This window comes from Protopterus annectens, chromosome 14.part0 (assembly GCF_019279795.1).
Source record: "Protopterus annectens isolate FY-2018-M chromosome 14.part0, PAN1.0, whole genome shotgun sequence".
NCBI lineage: Eukaryota > Metazoa > Chordata > Ceratodontiformes > Protopteridae > Protopterus > Protopterus annectens.
Window position 1 is genome coordinate 438,044,203 of NC_056748.1, and position 18,413 is coordinate 438,062,615.

Consider the following 18,413-nt stretch of genomic DNA (forward strand, 5'->3'; position numbering starts at 1 on the left):
GGAGGCCATTGGATATCTGCTGTGATCTGGTGATAATTTCTGCTACTTGCGGGGAGATTTGGGCTTGAATGAAATACTGTCATGGTCTGCACCTGCAATGATGCAAGCTGCTGATGAAGGATGGATATCGCATTAGTTTCTGGCCTGGACACATGCACAGTATGGACTCTATAGGGCCCTAGTCTAGGGTAAGACGGACTAATCCAGGAGAGGGGTTAAAGGCACCCATATCCAGCAGCGGATGAGCAAGTGAAGGACGGTGGCAGGGTCACAAAACACCCTCAAGGCTGGCTGATTGATGTCATATTCAGGAAACTCACACCTCTGAACTGGGGATACTTTATATGGAAGGACAAATGGACCCAAGTCTAAACAATGGAGGCTTGATGGTCAACAGGCATAGGAGCAAAAAGCACATACAAAAAATTTAAACGTTCTGTCCATCTATGGAATCCCACTTTACAAACTGATGTGATGCCATAGAAACTTTCCCTAATGAAGTATACACCATTTACAACATATCCATTCAACAGCTGGAAATTTTTTGCGTGAACTATAATAATAGTTTGATCATTTATTAGGCAGTGCCATAATGTGAATATGTTGAACGCTTTTGAAGAATGTTTACAGCTGCCAGACTAAAGTAGCTACATCTAAATTCACAGTTGCATGGTTCATAGGTTTAGCTGTTTATGGTATTTTGATGTAATTAAGGCAATATTTTGAATGTAGAAGTGCCCAAATTTAAAATCCAGACAAGAGTTGTTTTCACTTTTTTCAGAATGACGTGCAACATTAAAGGAAGGATTATTTTTTTCATTCAGTACAATGTTAAAAGTATTTTATTGTCAACACTAGTTAATTTAAGAGTTACTTTAATATAAAAACTACACATGCCCACTTTAGAAGTGCATTAGGCACTTGGTGGGGTTGTGTTACAGTGCTGCTACATGCATATGGCTTGTAAGGCACACTCCCTTCAGAGTTGTGCATTACAACACCCCTGGATATATGATACCTGTGCAGTGCACTTCAAATCATACCTTTTTTGCTTTCTTAGCAAATTGCCTTCATAAATGCTTGAACCTGATTAGTCAGACCTCCAGACATCAGGCCAGTAATTCTGCATAAAGCCTGATAAAAAAGCAAGAGCAAATAACACAGACTTCTTACAAAACTGTGTCATGCTGCTGCAAGGCTTCTTACCAGCTCTATAATCTTGTGTGGGGAAACTACATGGCTGAACTGCTGTGGTTTGATAGCTATTTTGTCAACTATCAAAATAACTGTCAGTCTGTGGTAGTTCAGTATTTAAAAAAAAATTAAGTAATGGTTTCAGTGTTGACAAACCATGATAAAAGAAAACCCTTTACTTTTTGTATTTTTTTATGTTGTGCATATTACTTCTCCATTCCTATAATGTGCGATGCAAATATCACAGCTCCACTTGGAACCCATGCCACAGTATATAGTTTCTGTATAAAGAAGTATAATTTAGATACTGCAGAATAGCAGTTATTACCACAGAATAGTGCTATATTGCTAAAGTCTGTTTCGTCTGACAAAATAGAAATCAGACTATCACAACTTCAGTCACATAAACTCTTACACTGCCACAGAAGTGAAGCTGGCAATTCTAGCTCCAAGGGTCATTGTCTCTTCAGGCGTCCTGCCTTCCCAGCTCTTCATTTGAAGATAAAAAGGTCTTATCAGTGATGTTCCAAACCAATACCTGTCCTCTTCGATCTGGAGCTTCTGCCTAGAAGGAGATGCACCAGGTGCTAACACCCTGTATCCTCACATTCTGCATGACAGCAATGTAAAAGAAAAACACAGGCCATTGTCTAATCTGCCTTGAGCTGCAGGTCCCTAATGCCTGAGTACTCGATGTGAAAACAAAAAAAAAAAAAAAGAGTGAACACTAGGTCCTAAAACACTCCATATATGTTCCTTGCCCATGCTTTTACTTAAGGACTAGGAACATTAAATTAAAAAAAATAATCTCGCCCCCCCCCCACCCCCCACCCCGACACCTTGCACCCAGGACACACCCTAGCTATGCATATGCAGTGCCAAGTCATGCTTTATGTATAATTTTAATACACACATACACACGACTGTTAGTTTGCTATTTCTAAAACTGTAATACGTGAGCTGTGCAAATAAAGTCAACAGTGATGGGTCATAGTCTTAAAATGAAAAGCCCAAGAAACAAACTGTGAAATCCTACAAAACTGTACAGTAAAAAAAATTCAACGACCGTAAAAGCACGGAAGCTGTTTTCTGAGTGAAGTAATTCCATTCAGTGAGGGTGAGCATTGTAGCAGAATATTGGACTTTACAGGGTGAGGATACCCTCCACTTGTGGCATTTGGCCACTTACCATCCTTGAGCTCTCTTCTGTTTCGCTATAGCATGATTAATAGGCTCATAGGTGTGTACTAGGCTAATGGCCCTGGAGCCTTTACAAGCCTAGCCCATAGAAGTGCCCTGGCATTGACGTTAGTTCCCAGTGCCTTTATCAAGTAGAGCCACTGGAGTGATATCCGGAGTGAACTTTCTATTTCCCATCCACTCATCAAGATTTCTCTTGAAGAGGGACAGTGAGATGCTCTGCTTGACATGTATGGGAAGTCTCTTCCAGAACACGGACAGTCTCTGGATTATGAACCTGTCCCTCCAACATGTTCTGTTGATTGTGGTAATGAGGTTGAGGTCTCTGGAGCATGTGGTGCAGAGGGATTAGGATTTCTTTATATGTAGCATTTCTGACAGAGCTGGGTCAGACATGGCTTTGTAAGTTAAGCAGAGATTGCCTCTTAGTAGACTATATGAGACAGAGAATAGCTGGAGTTTTTTTAATCTATCTGTGTAGGACATGTGTTTAAGGCCTAGGATCCTCTTTGTGAGATACCTTTGTGACCTTGCCAGCTGGTGCATGTGTCTAGTGAGGTACATTCCGGCTAGGCTTATAAATGCCTTCGGGCAGATAGCCTAGTACGTGCCTATAATCTAAGGGGACGGCGAAAGCCAACACATTCCAGTTAGGCTTATAAATGCCTTTGGGCAGATAGCCTAGTACCTACCTATGAACATGCCAAATGGGGCATTATACTCAATGACTGGCCTAATGAGGGAAGAGTAGAGAGAGATGATGACCTCTTTCTTCCTGGATGCAAAACCCTTGGTAATGAGATGTGCCCCATAGAAGGGCTTTCTGACCACAGTGGCAATGTGGTGGTCGAAGGAGAGATAGCTGTCAGCCTGTGTCCCCAGATCTCTTATAACGCCTTCAGTGTACAGTGGGCTCCCATCAATGTAGTAATTAGTGGGAACTGAGTTTTTCCCAAAGGGGATGACAATGCATTTTTTGGGATTAAGCTTAAGGCCATGGTTTTGACACCAGTCACTGGTTTCAGTGAGGCCTTTCTGTAGGATGTCTACATCACTTGTGGAGCTAATAATGGCTCCCAGCTTGAGGTTGTCTGCAAAATTAGTCAGCCAGACTCCATCCATGTTGGCCTGGACTTCTGAGAAGTAGATGCCAATCAGATGCCAAATAGGAGGGGACCCAGGACCAATCCCTGTTGGACTCCACTCATGAATGCTCGGCAGTCTGACTTGGAGTCTGCTACTTTCACACTATGGGTTCTATCTGTGAGCCAATTTGCAACCCACCTAGTGATATAGGGGTTGATGCCTAGTTTCGTGAGTTTATCAATAATTCCTGAGTGTGGAATGGTATCAAAGCCTTGGACGGATCGAGGTAGGCTGTATAAACTGCCTTGCCCTCATTCACAACTCTGGTGACTAACTCAAAGATGTCAGCAAGGTTGAGCAGGCATGATCTACCTTTCACAAAACCACATTGCATGGGATCTAGAGTTTGGAGATTCCCACCGGATTGGCTTCCTTTTTCTGGAGAAGAACATCTTGGTTCTGTTGGGTATGGCTAGTTCCATGCATTTATGTACATGTTCGTACAGCGCATTGGTGTATGATTCGGATGTCAGCCATTCTTGGGCATTTCTTATTTATTTGCTTTCTAGTGTGCTGTTCCAGCACTTAAATTCTGTATGCTGTTAAGCTTATATAGCAGAATGCTGTAAATTCATAAGCTGGTTGACAAAAGGTTTTCTTTTTCCTTTTTGCATTTCTGGATGGGACTGTATGTTGTATTGCCAGTATATTTCGTGCAGAGGCTACTATGGATGCAAGTGTTAAGGAGCTTAGCTAAACTTTCTTTACAGGAAGTTGAACATGTAAGCATTTTACCTTGTTTCTTTACTTTCGGATGGCTTGTTAGTGAAGTGCTGCACTTTATACAACTGCTATCACTGCTTTATTTTGTACGAGGATGATGACATCTGGGCCTACAATTTAGTAGCTAATGAGAAAGTACAGTTTAATAGCAGTGAGCACTGGATACAAAGTACAGGGACATTACAGGAGTTGTAAAGTAATGATAAGGAAGAATATGTAGGCCCTCTCTTACAGTGATCACGCATATTACTTTTTATGGAACACCAGAGGTGTTGCAGTGACCCAAAATATGCTGTTTTATTGAAGTACTTTGTATATAGCTAGTTTTTGAGTTCTGCATTGAATATTGTTGTGACGCCCATGCCCAGCAATCAAGGAGCCTCAGTCTTCATCACTAACACCAAAGAGGCCATCTCATATGAGAGGGAAAGGATAACAAATACAGTAAAGTGCAATTTCCCTTAAGAGCACACAGAGATCACAGTCAGTCTGGTCACTCCCTTGTTCTCCTGGTCCCCAATAAGTTTCCCCACTAGCACCGCTATAGGGTCCAGATCTCAGCCTAGTGGGCAAGTTAAAATATCCAGCAACCTCTCTGTCCAACCAGTGCTTCCTGTCTGCTGCCCAAGTAGCTGACACACACACACACACACACACACACACACACACACACACACACACACACACTTTGAGATAAGAATTTACACAACCACACAGACACTTCTGGGGAAGGCTGGCACAGGTTCTCTCCAGCTGTGCCCCTTTTTCACAGACTACACAGTAGTACCAGCTGCCACCACCCACTAATAATTATCAGCTACACACAAGGGTGTCCAGTTATTACTGTGCAATATTATTATCCAGTTGGTAAGTGTGACTACAGTCAAGGCTTATTAGAGTGACTATGTACAGTTTTACCAAAGGCATACAAGTAATCTAAAGAGCTTAAATTATCTTTACACAAACCAGCCACAGTTAAAAGGTTTTAAAATATTTAATAATAAATAATTAAAACCACAAGACAATACTTTCTCCTATACAGTGCTAGTCAAAAGTTCAGAGATCACATAGAAATACTTAAAATTAATTAGTAGTACAATTCTGACATAACAGAAAAACACTTAGTCTAATATTTTCTAATTCCTAGCTACTTCTAGGAGAAGACACGGTTCTAACATTCTACTTACATAAAGAGAGCATAAGGTAGTACTGAGTTGGATAGTCAGACAAAAATGCTTAATAATCCCAGGTTCTCACTGTTTAAATTGAAACTGCAGTCCTGCTAAACATTACATCATGTTTTTCACTTTCCTGGTGTTCCCAGGCTGACAGAAACTGCATTTACATTCTTTTACACTTAGAGCAATAAAGGACATTCCATATGTAAATTCTGGTCGTTAACTTTAGCCTTAAAACAATAGGCAGAAAGCCTTCATCTAGCCAGACTGGAGCCAACTTGTAAAACATCAAAGGCAGTGATTAAATAATTTTAATTTCAAAGGACCAACAAGAAATGCTTGACTTAGCTTTCTTTACAGCAGATGGCAATGTTGCCGCATTGTTTTAAAGTCAACATTCATATTTACAAATGATAGAATTATCTGCACAATTTTATCTGGCTAGACTGGCAGCCTTCACCCATCTCTACCAGTCTTCACAATTATATGTTAGATGATGTAACTAAGTGTGTAGACTGTTGTGCCTTGTGCATTGTTGTTTACTTGTACTGTTATGTGACCTGTGCTGAACACCTTGCTGTATTTTGTCTTTTGCTTAGGATCACAGTCTGGCCTGCCCAATTACTGTTATTGCAGTAAAAAGGCACTTTAAAGGAAATTAAGGTAAAGTGGCAGATTCTTGAAACTTCTGCTAAACCTACATCTTCCTCCAGCTTGTCACATGAGTTAAGAAGTTAGTAAAGTCTGTATGCATTGCAGGATAGAAATCCTACATCAGTTTCTGGGTTAGTCAGTGATCGAATTATGAGCTGCATTTGAATTTGAAGCGGTCTTTTCCATGCACCACTTCCACCTTCTCTGATCTGTATTTTGTGTGGACATGACTCTGCATCTGTCATGGTAATTTATACATCACCTTAGAAACTGTTCCTTCTTTTACAGTAAATATATACATCACCTTAGAAACTGTTCCTTCTTTTACAGTAAATAATCTGTAGAAGAGATAACTTTCTGTATTGGAGGGGGTTGTCTTGGAATGGTTTTAAATGTTATTTAGAAAGTAGTTTCTAGCTGCAACAAAAAACGTCTATGTTAAAATGTGTAGAAATACCCGAAGGTGATGCTGCATTTATAAACTAGTTATATTAATGGATAAAGGAATAATAAGAACAACTCCTTCTAATCTTAAGATTCATCAAATGCTTATTGCTGCAACTCCCTGTAAGGGTAGATGACAAGAGATTAAGAAAAGTAAGATTTTCGGAATCTGGCTGTGTCACAATGCAATTGCTGCAGATGTAGCAATCAGCTTTCTACAGTAAATACAGAAGTCTAGTTTTGCTCTTCATTTGAAGAGTAGAGGGGGTAAAGCACTGTATCCGTGACTGGCACTGGGCATTAAATGAGTTGGCTATGGCTCTGTATAGCAAATTGACCTGTTTCTTTGTATGGGCCACTGCTAGGGGCCTAGATCTATTCAGTGCTATAGTTCCTGGAGTTTTGGAATATTTATCAGATTTTTGATTCAGACATACACTTCTCTTCTGTAAAAGTTCACCTAGTGATCATATCAAATTTTCTTCATGGTGCAAATTCTCTCTTTAGGCTTACCACAAGTCTGCAAAACCTTACTAAAAGATGTGTTTTGCTAATGCCAGCATTCAAATCTCCCATTGCTCCTTGGGACCTTTATTATGTTCTGGAAAATCTAGCATTTCCCACTTTGAAATGACCTTCTCAGCCGAATTGACATTTCTCACTTGGAAAACTCTTCGTGCTTGCAGTCTCTGTGATCAGAAAGATTTCAGAGATGCAAGCCTTGCATTACACATACCTGTCAACCTCTTACAACAAGAAATCTGGACAAATCAGTTAGTAAAAGTGGAACAAAGGCCCAAAAATAGGGATATTTTTTTAAATATTGCTCCTACAAACTTAGAAAGCTCATAGAACAGGTTTTGCATTAGCATGAATTTTCTGAAGGGTGTGAAGTTTGAAACTCAAACATCTGTCTTTATTTTCTAACTTCACTCTAACAATTTGCTCATAATTTGCCAGAAAACCAACATTTTATGAAAAACTGACCAAAAATATGAGGCACAATTCTGGACATTCTGCGAAAATCTGTGCAGTTGAGAGGTATGCTTGCATATTTATTCCCAGTTTAATTTTCCATAAAGGCAGGGTATCTGTCAGGGCAAATCCTTCCTTCATACCGAAAGTTGGCACTGAATCTTAATATAAATCAATCAGTCATTCTACATGTATTCTTCCCTAAATTGTTACTTGTGAGGTGCATCTATTGCACTGCATGGATATTTGCAGGCAAGTTGGATTTTTTTTTAATTTTGGTGGGATAGAATGAAATGCTTAAGAAATGACTCCCAACTTTCAGCTTCAGTTTCCTCCAAAACACTTGGTACTGAACTGTTAAAAGTAGCATTAGGTGTATGTTTCAAAGTGCATAAAATGTTTTACCAACTGTAAGGCAAACCTTTGACTGAAGCCTCCAGTGCTCAAACTACCAGATCTATGGCCACATTGCAAGCCTTTTTTTGAAATACTTATATGGATGATGTCTGCGCATCTGCTACATGGGCATCTCAGAATATCGTTGAGAGACCGTATAAATTGAAAGTGATCCTCAGGTTGAGTTCAGCCTTCACAGTAACAGTTATCTGTGGTATTCTTTTATGAGGAGCCACTCAAGGGGATAGGCTTGGGCTTCTGTCATAGAAGTGATGGAGACAGGACCTTCTGTTGACAGATATGAATGGAGGCTACATACTTATAATGATGGCCTTGCATTGGCAGTTATATCTCCTTCACCATTCTCCCCTTACTTCGGCCTAGGGTTCTTACAATGCTATCCTGCCCAGGAGCTTGCCTCTACATTTTTGGATGCTTTGTGTTACATGTTCATCAGAGATTTGGATGGGGTCCTTAAGTCCCTTTCTCCCCTCCATCTGTCCATTAAGATATTCCTAAAACTAGCTCACCTCCAGCTGTCGTTCAAGACCAAGTCCTAAAACTGCTATCAAAAGTTAAAAATACTGCGTCGATGGGTCCTGAAAATGTCTCTGGATGCATCTTAAATAGCATGAAGCATGATTTAGCCACACCCATAACTTTATTCAGTCTCAGTGTCACTACAGATTTTGTACCTAGCAAATGGATAACAGCTACAGTCATTCAACTGCATAAGTGAGGACCTTTCACAGACCCAAGCAGCTACAGACCCATAAGTCTGACCAGCCTCGTATACAAAGCCATCGAAAGACTTATGGAATTAATCAATCAGGACACAGAGAACCTCGAAACACTGAACTTGTCTCAGTGCTTACTCAACCTGGTAGATTATTTTGAAAAGGTTACCAAAGCAATGTATGAAGGCAAAATGGTACACATTGCATAGCTCAACCTAGCCAAAGTTTTTGACACAGTGCCCCATCAGGCATAGTAGCAAAGCTAAATAAACTGGGAATAAACCCTTTTATCACCCACTTGGTTGCCAAGTGTCTCACAGGTAGGGCACATAAAATACAAATAAGGGAAGTTACCTTTGCAAAGAGACCAGTCACCAGTGGACCCCCCCCCAGGGTTCCATGCTGGGACCTCTCCTGTTTGGTATTGGCTTAAAACCCAATACCAAAGGGCTATGGCTAAGTTTGCAGATTACTACAATCTAGGAGAAATCACTGAATTCCCACTTAACTTAGCCATCCTGCGGGAAGGTTTGTCTCAGGTAAATAACTAGTGCCAAAATCATGGACTAAAACCAAATGTCAAAAAATGCATTATTGTATCCTTTGAGAACTCATTTACCCGTGGGAACTACCATATTGACAGCACACCCCTAGAGTTGATACAGTTGTTTGAGATTTGGGAATTTATGTGAACAGTGACTTAACTTTTGAGCAACTTGTCTATTTTTGTAAGATGTCCTTCTATATTGCACAGCTTATAAACAAAGGGATTGTGTTTAGATCTAGGGATGTTATTGTTCCCCTTTACTTAGCCCTCATTAGGTCGGTCATTGAATATAATACACCCTTTGGCATGTATCTGTCCAGATACACGCAACATCCGGAACACCCACAGAGATACCTTACTAAAAGGATACAAGACCTAAACAACATGTTTATAGGTTCATATGTTTATAGCTGAATACTAGGAGGTGCTATGAAGGGACATTTTAAGCCTAGTCAATAACCCAAGGTCAGAATCAAACCCTGTACCTTCTGCCTATGAGGTTAAGTCCATAATCATTATGCCAAACCCATATAGAATGACTCGAAACCCTCTCACTATACTCTGTATCCTGCAGACTGCTAAGAGATGACCTGTGTTTGGCATACAAGGCATCCTCTGACCTATTACTGATGGATTTACTCCACATCAGCAAGTCAAATGGCATCAGAAATAATCAGTCTAGGGGTCTAACTTTAACAGAATGGTTTGAAGGGACAGGTATATCTCAGAGAGGATACCACTGCTGTGGAATAGACTCCCTATCCACCACATAAAACAAAATTCATCCCTGTCCATTTTCAAGACCAACTTAGATCTATGGATGGGAAACGGAACATTTACCCTAGGACTGCCCCCATAGTACTTATGGACAGAAGCAGTTCCTAAATGCTTTATCCTATGCATGGGTCCCCTCAAATTATCTGTAATAAGATCTCAGTTATTCTCATTCGGGGTAATGTAGAATTATTGACCATGGGATGGATAAGGTTAATTTCTAACCAAATGGGATAGGTTATTTTGAGTCCAAAAGGGAACTTGGCTAGACATAAAATGACCTGCAAGGGCAGCTAGCCTAGTACTTAACTATGAACCTGTAAAAGTAATCGGTAATGGAGAAGGGACTAAGGTAGCCAGGAAAGGTTTTGTAAGAAAGGCTGACCAAGTCCTCTCAGTCTTAGTCCTAGAGATGCTGGAGAAGAAACCTCCAGCTTTGATCTTCATTACAGTAAGTATGTAAATTTTGGTTTACCTTACAGCGTGGAGTGACTAGGGGAAATGTACAACTTAATCAAGCTCTACAGCATCGCAGCACTGCAAGACTTCCTAACTGCTGACCATCATCCCTCTTCTCCTGGGGAGCTGTCAGACCGGCAGCCCTCAGGGGATTTGTGGTTAGGTCCCTCTCCTGGTGATTGACATAAGCACCTGCATGACTGTGGGAATTCTTTGCTGTCCCTTGGTGGGTGCATATATGACTGCGAGCTCTGGTCACTGATTTAGAATGCCCATGCCTAGCCCACATCCCCCAGTCCTTTTGTATTGTTTTTATTTTAAAGAACATTTTTTATTATGAATGAAATTTTTATTTTTACGTACTGTGTAATCCCCATCCATAGTGCACTTATTACTTCAGGTTCCTCTCCAGGAGAATCCAGGGTATGAATACCCTCTCCTCTTCAGACCGTCTTAAGGTCCTGTCACTATACTCAGTCTGCTATAGGTTGCTGAGTGGCGATCTATGCTTGGCATATAGGACATCCTCAGATCCAGCACTGATGGATCTCTTGCACATCTACAAAAAACAGTGCCAGAAACACTAAATCGAAGGACCTGAACTTTGCCTGTGACCTAAATGTAACCTGCTTCAGAGACCAATATGTGTCAAAGGATTCCTGTGCTATAGAATAGGCTCCTCATCCATGTGAAGCTGAGTTCGTCCCTGACCCTGCTTAAATGAAACCTTGATCACTGGATGGGAAATTGCAGATTCATCCCTGGTCTGGATTCCATCTGGCCTCCATATCTCTGATGGACAGAGGTTGACAATAAGTAAATGAATTAACTCCCAACTAACAGTACCCCCATGTAACCTTCCTCTTCCTCCTTGCTAACATACCCCACCATGTAGCCATCCCAGGTACTGTGGGACAAAACTGGGTTAGATTGTGTGGCTAGGCTTAGAAAGACCCTGGTGGACCTTAGCCCAGTAAAAACCTATGAACTGATTGTTGATAAAACTGTTTTATAACTAAATGTTTATGTAATAGTACTAGATTAACTTCTTGTCAGACAATTAATGGTTATATGTAACTTTAACAACTTTTCATTGTTAAGCTTGTGAATCCATATAGCACAAAAATGTGATCTATCTAGTCTTGATTCCCAGATTGATTTAACATTGCTACTTAAAAACATTTAAACACATAATTTATTTTATAATACAGTTTCTTTTATTTTCATTGCAATACAAATCTTACCAACTGGACCAGTGACCTTTTACTAGGAAATTGTGTACGATCTGTAATAGTTCCCAGATCCTTACTTTTAATCTCTCTAATCATATTTTTTTAACTTGCTTATTAATGGTTTGTGTTTGATTTCTGTTTTTTTTTTGTTATGGTTTCCTTTCCACTATCAACTCTAGATATAGTAACATGTTTATTATACCAACTCAACATCTCTGTAGTGAGGGTAGATTAAAATTCAGCATAATGTTCAATTAATTTTTGGACTGAAAAGCTCTTGAGTTGTATTCTCAAAATATATACTCCGAAGAACCTCTTCCCAAACCATCACATCTCCATGTCTATGGGAGCATGTTTTTCAAGTCTTGTGTGGGTAAAGAAGTATATGTGCAGACATTTTCATGCAAAACTTCAAAATTTTCTCTATTTAGTTTCATATTTAAGGATAAAATATAATTCCCTCCACTGATCATTTGTATTATCACTATAGAATTGCTCACTGTGTTTTTTTTTTCTTTTTAATTTCATACTCTGTTGTCTTTTCAAATCTATTATTGCGACATATGCTGGACTTATTACTCTTTTTTTGGTATGTCATTTTTCTTCTGGCATTGATTATAAAATCTATTTCTGGTTTAACAAATTTACTGTCCAGCATCCACATACATTCCTTCAACTCTAACATCATATATGTATATGCAAGTTGGTTAGAGTTGAATAACCCCAAAGTTTGCCTTGATTCATCCTATTTATTACCTCCTCTCCTATCATGATCTGCTCCCAAAATTTCAGTTCTTTGTTCTTTATTTTCCAAATGCCCACTAAAGATTGTGTTGAGAATTTTTCTCATTATTATATATTTAGTAAAGTTTATTGGTGGTGATCTATTTTCCAAGGTATAACTTCCTTTAAAGTGAAATGCTTAATAATTGTATGTATACTCCCATTCTTAAATATGCCCCAATTTGCATGTGATCATTTAACTCTCTCTTTGAGTACTCTGCATAGCATACCATTCCATGTGATCATATTTTGAGAGTCCTGAATCAAACATATTGGCCTAAGCTGCATAGCCTTTATAGTATGCCTCCAAGTCTGGTAGCCCTAAACCACCCTGTTTCTGTGATGCATACAAGTCTGGCCTACATATAGAACCAGTGTGTCGAATCACCTCTTAATCATTTATGCCTTACTGTCAATGTCCATAAATACTATTCTCTGTAATAGTCTTTTGAGTAATTTCTTCCCACATTTCTTTAGCTGTTTGCTCAACATCGTCAAATTCTCAAGTATCTCATCATGTCATAACCCCACAAAAAGGGAGGTTTTGTACTAAGTCAGGTTTTGAGGCCTAATTCATTATTATTGCCGTTGCTTTTGATTCATTTACATTATATCCTGCTCTACCTGTAAATGATTTCAAATTATAAAATAAAATTTTTGTATTATCTCACAGATTAGTAACATATAATGTCATCCATAAAAAGGGCTGTTTTCTCATTTATATTTGTATCAAATTATATTTGACTGTCTTATGTAACTTGCTGTTGGCTCTAAATATAAAGAAAATAACAGTGAAAGTGGACACCCATGCTTAGCTTTGTAAGGCTAAATAGCTTATACAGCTGTCTAACGCACTTCACCCTTGTTAACCTTCTGTTAATATTGAATATTCTTATCTAGTGTTATGGAAACTCAAATAATCCAAGTAATCCTGTTCCCAAGTCACTCTGTCAAACACTTTTTTGACATCCAGACGTATTAACATTAGTATAATATCATTGTTGAGTGTATCCTTTTGAATCACGAGGGTTATGTTAACTTTGTCAAATGTTTTTCTGCCTTCTGTAAACCGACACTGATCATTGTGTTATTCTTGACAATAGTCTTGTCATTCTTTTTGCCAAACTTAACTAAAGACTTTATAGACATGCTTCAGAACAGATATGTGCTTGTGTGACCATTAATCAAGAGGGTCTTGCTCTTGCTTTGTTCCAACTACCGCTACTGCTGCCTTCCATATCAAGGGCACCACACAAAAAATATTGTTAAAAAAAAAAACTACTGGACAAATATTTGTTACCTCTTGTTCCTGTTTTTCCACACTTCTTTTGGAATTCCATCACTTCTGGGGCTTTTTCTTGTATTCTTGTTCATTAATGCTTCTTTTAACTTCAAGTTCCTTTATTTTTAATGTTAATTTCCCTTTTTCCACTTCTGTTAACCAAGGAAGGGTTTTTGCTGAAGGGTTATTGTCAAAAATAGTTATATAGCCAGTGCTCTATGTTCATTTGTGTGTTCTAAGTGCATAGATAGACCTTCTTGTTCCATTTATTCTTTTTCACTTCTGTAACTGCCTTATTTTTTAAACCCTTTAGATACGCAGTTATGACTATTATTCCATATCTCTTTTGTTTATATTGTCATCACATTTATAATCTTCATTTTACTGTTGTCCTCATCATTTGCAAGCTCTTTGATTTGCATCTAATAAAATTTCGGTTAATCTCCCTGAACATAACATTTGCACAGGAGCAAGTCCTGAAATTGTCACCATGTGTGTTAATGACACTCACCATCTTACAATATTCTGTCATTTTCATTACACTGATGAGCCTAAAGACATGCATATGCTTCTCTGACGTAAAGCCCTCATGCTATATTGGCCATAGATGCCTTCTTTATTTTCTATAGTGTTCCAGTCTCCAGGTGCAACTGTGCACAGACATCCTTAGAGAGTATACTGTAACTTTTCATAATATTTTTAGTATCTTGTTTCCGTGCTTTCAGTGGAGTATGTACACTGCAGGCAGTGTAATTCTTGCACATTTCCAGCAACGTCTCACCATTATAAATCTTCCCTGGCTATCCTTCATTTACTCTTCAGTTTTTATTCTAATAACCTTCTTAATTAATATTAAAATCCTTTTCTTTCTATACCCTTCTGTTTCAGCAAATAAACTTTCCCATTTTTTTTTTTTTTTTTTTTTACAAAATGTTCATGTTTGATTTTCTTGAACAAAACACTATTATATTGCTACTGTAAATAAGTCAGCAGCCTTTCCAGCTTTTTTCTGTCCAACAACCTATTAATGTTCCAAACTAACAAGGCATAATAAAGCTTATTGTTATTCTTTTTTATTTATTTTTTATTTTACATGTGTTGACAGGGCTAGTCTCACTGGATATATGTCCATTTTCAGTAGAGGCCCGGGGAGAAAAGCTTCAAGCATAGGCAGTAACAAATAATACAATATATACAATAGTAACATGAGTTATAATACATTATTCAGATTGTACACGCGAAAGGCTATAGAGTCTTATAGTAAGATTAAGCTAAGATAAAATACTGAGAACAAACAACATATGAGAGAAAAAAGATATATATATATATATATATATATATATATATATATATATATATATATATATATGAAACAGTATAGAGATTGGTAATTTTTTTTTTTTTTTTACTTACATGTATTATTGCCTTTTTGTTGATGACTGGTTATTTACAGTGTATTTCTATATTTTTTGGGTCACTTTATATATTCTTATATAACACTGTCCTGTCTGAACTTGGTTTCCTGTTTTCTTTAGAACAGCACACATGTTCCTCTCTACCCAACGTCAAATAACATATTAAGTATGTGTGTATTTTAACATAGCAATAGAGCGTACAGTATGAAAAAAAAGTAGTGTAAAGCCTGTTCTATTTCTTTCTTTAAAAAAATGTACTCCTTTAGGCTAGAGAAGGCCCTGTGGCTCTTGTTGGGCAATTCACCTCCACAAAGGGAGCAATGTGGCCAAGTGTGAGAATAATTTCCCTTTCCTAGGATGGGAGAACCTGCAAATTATGCTTGTTCCTCCTCTGCCCAACTGTTCTAGCACCCCAGTGACTAGTCAGACTTGAGTCACCTCCGTCATAGTTAGGACTTTACCCCTCTTTGCCAAAAAGCTTGCTAACAAAATAACCATGAAGACATCTGCATATCTGGTTATCCATAGCCCATGCCCCACTTTTATATTTGAGAGGTATAGTCCAAAAAGAAGTGACCCCATTACACAGCAGTATGGGATGCCACTAGTACCCCTGTCAGGACAGATGTGAAAACACCCAGGACTGATTGTTTGCATCCTATTGCTTTCCCATTGAATTGCATTTCCATTTGATGCTTTTAATTTGTCAGGAATTTCCTTATGTGGAAATGTCTAAGAATGTCTAGATAAGCAGTGTAACAAAGGTAAATAAGAATCCATGACTGCCAAGACTCAAGTATTTCAAAAGTAAAACTTTTGGAAAACACGAAGTTGCAAGTACAGTTCATATTCTTTTCTTTACCATGTACCCTAGGTTTGTAAATCAACTCACATATTTAGTATCAGGATTAGTTTTTTTTAACACATTCATTTAATAACTATCAGCTTGTGTCTTTGCAGAAAAATCAGCTGATTTAATTGATTTTTGTGAGTTGGTTTTATGAAGACTTACTGTTTTTTTTTCCTTTTCTTATTTTTAGAGGCATGTTGTGGAGACGTTTTTTGGATTTGATGAGGAATCTGTTGACTCTGAAACATCATCTGTAACCTCACACACTACAGACAAAACAGACAGGACACCAGCAACACCTGAAGAAGATTTGGAAGATGTAAGTTCACAGATAGTTTTGTTGCATTGTTAAAACCCTTCAGTATTCTATTATTCTGATGTGAGTAGCTGCCCTGGCAGTCTTGACAAATCAGTTTGTCATCTATTTTGATGTTTATTTTCTTAGAGATCTGTTTATGGAGATAAGAGAATGCTGAAAACTCCTAGTGTTTCTCCATACCTGTCAAAATAATATATTTGCATAATCAACAACTGCCATGCCATTTTGACAGGTGGCGGTGATTTGTTTAACAGTTTCCATGCAGTGAAACATACACAAACCAGTATATAATTTGTGGTCATGAGTTTTTTGTTTAGTTCCATTTGAAATCACTCTTCACCTCTAAACAATATATATGCAGGTAAATTAAATGATGCAGTATTTCCCTTTACAAAGATAATGGACCGCTGATCTGTGTCTTACTCATAGGTTCATAGGTTGGTACTAGGCTATGGGCCCTAGGTTCTATACAAGTCTAGCCATAACAATTCCCTGGCTATTTCTTCCCACAGCATTTACTTCCCTGGACCGCTGTCTAGCAGGGTGACTAACGTGATCCCTGGGGTGGATTTCCTATCTCCCATCCAATCATCAAGGTTCCTTTTGAAGAGGGTCAAAGAGGCGCTCTGCTTGACATGTATGGGCAGTCTGTTCCAGAGTCTGGGGAGTCTGTGGGTCAGGAACCTATCCCTCCAGCATGTTTTGTTCTTTGTGATGACAAGGTTTAGATCCCTGGAGCGTGTCTCTCTGCGGGATTGGGATTTCTTTAGTGTAGCATGTCCAACAGCTCTGGGTTTGACATGGCCTTGTATGTTAAGCAGAGATCGCCTCTTAGTAGACGATATGCGACAGAGTATACGTGGAGTTTTTTTAGACGGTCAGCATAGGGCATTTGCTTTAGGCCTGTGATTCTTTTAGTGAGATATTTCTGCGGCATTTCCAGTTGCAGATGTCTTGAGAGGTACATACCAAATGGGGCATTGTATTCTATAATGGGTCTAATGAGGGATGAGTACAGTGGGACAATGACCTCCTTTTTTCTGGATGAAAAGCCCTTAGGATGAGGTGTGCCACATAGAGGGATTTCCTGACTGTTGTGGTGATGTGGTTATCGAAGGTGAGACCACTGTCCACCTGTGTCCCCAAGTCTCTTATCACACTTTCAGTGTTTAGTGTACTGCCAGCTATGTGGTTATTCATGGGTACATGTTTTTTCCCAAAGGAGATAATTATACATTTCTTGGCATTGAGCTTGAGCCCATGGCTCTGGCACCAAGCATCTGTTTCTGTAAGGCCCTTTTGTAGAATATCCACATCATTTGGGGATTCAATAATGGCTCCCAGTTTGCAGTCATCTGCGAACTTTGTTAGCCAGAGTCCCTTAGTGTTGGCCTGTACTTCAGAGAAGTAGATGCCAAACAAGAGCGGCCCCAGGAATGAACCCTGAGGTACTCCAATTGTCACTTGTCTGGTGCTGGATTTGGAGTCTGCTACTTTTACAGTGTGTGCTCTGTCAGTAAGCCAGTTGGCAACCCATCGAGTGACGTAGGGATTAATGCCCAGCTTAGTAAATTTATCTATGATTCCAGAGTGGGGGATGGTGTTGAAGGCCTCGGCGAGGTCCAGATAGGCTGTGTGGACCACCTTACCCTTGTCCACAACTCTGGAGACTGATTCAAAGAAGTCAGTCAGGTTCAGGAGACAAGATCGGCCCTTCACGAACCCAAACTGCATGGGGTCCAGTGTTTGAAGGTTGCCAATGTCTTTGCTTATAAGTTCCGTAATAATTTGTTCCATGTCCTGGCAGATCAGTCTCGTCAGACTGATAGGGCAGTAGTTCCCAGGATCCAAGGTGGATCCCCCTTGTGGAGTGGGATAACTGTAGCTGTGCGCCACACAGTGGGCACGAAGCCTGAAGTGAGGCTATGATTAAACATAACACTTAGGTGAGGTGCCAGTTCATTTTGTAGTTCATGTAGTACACAGCCTGGGATGTTGTCTGGTCCCATGGATGCTGTATTCTTAGCTTTGGAGAGTGCGTTTTTACCTGTGTGGCCATTATTACTGGAATTTGGCAATCTTTTGGTATTGAGATGGCCCTTTAG

General features: G+C 39.1%; 1 protein-coding gene across 2 annotated transcripts in view; it reads left to right on the top strand.

Moving 5' to 3' along the window:
* The window catches only part of JAKMIP1 (janus kinase and microtubule interacting protein 1), a 2,220,219-nt gene that overhangs the window by 1,413,944 nt on the left and 787,862 nt on the right, over positions 1–18,413 (top strand). For both annotated transcript variants that reach the window (XM_044056204.1, XM_044056206.1), the window contains exon 9: positions 16,180–16,308. In XM_044056204.1, the coding sequence (XP_043912139.1) occupies positions 16,180–16,308 (129 nt within the window). The remainder of the gene's footprint in view (positions 1–16,179; positions 16,309–18,413) is intronic.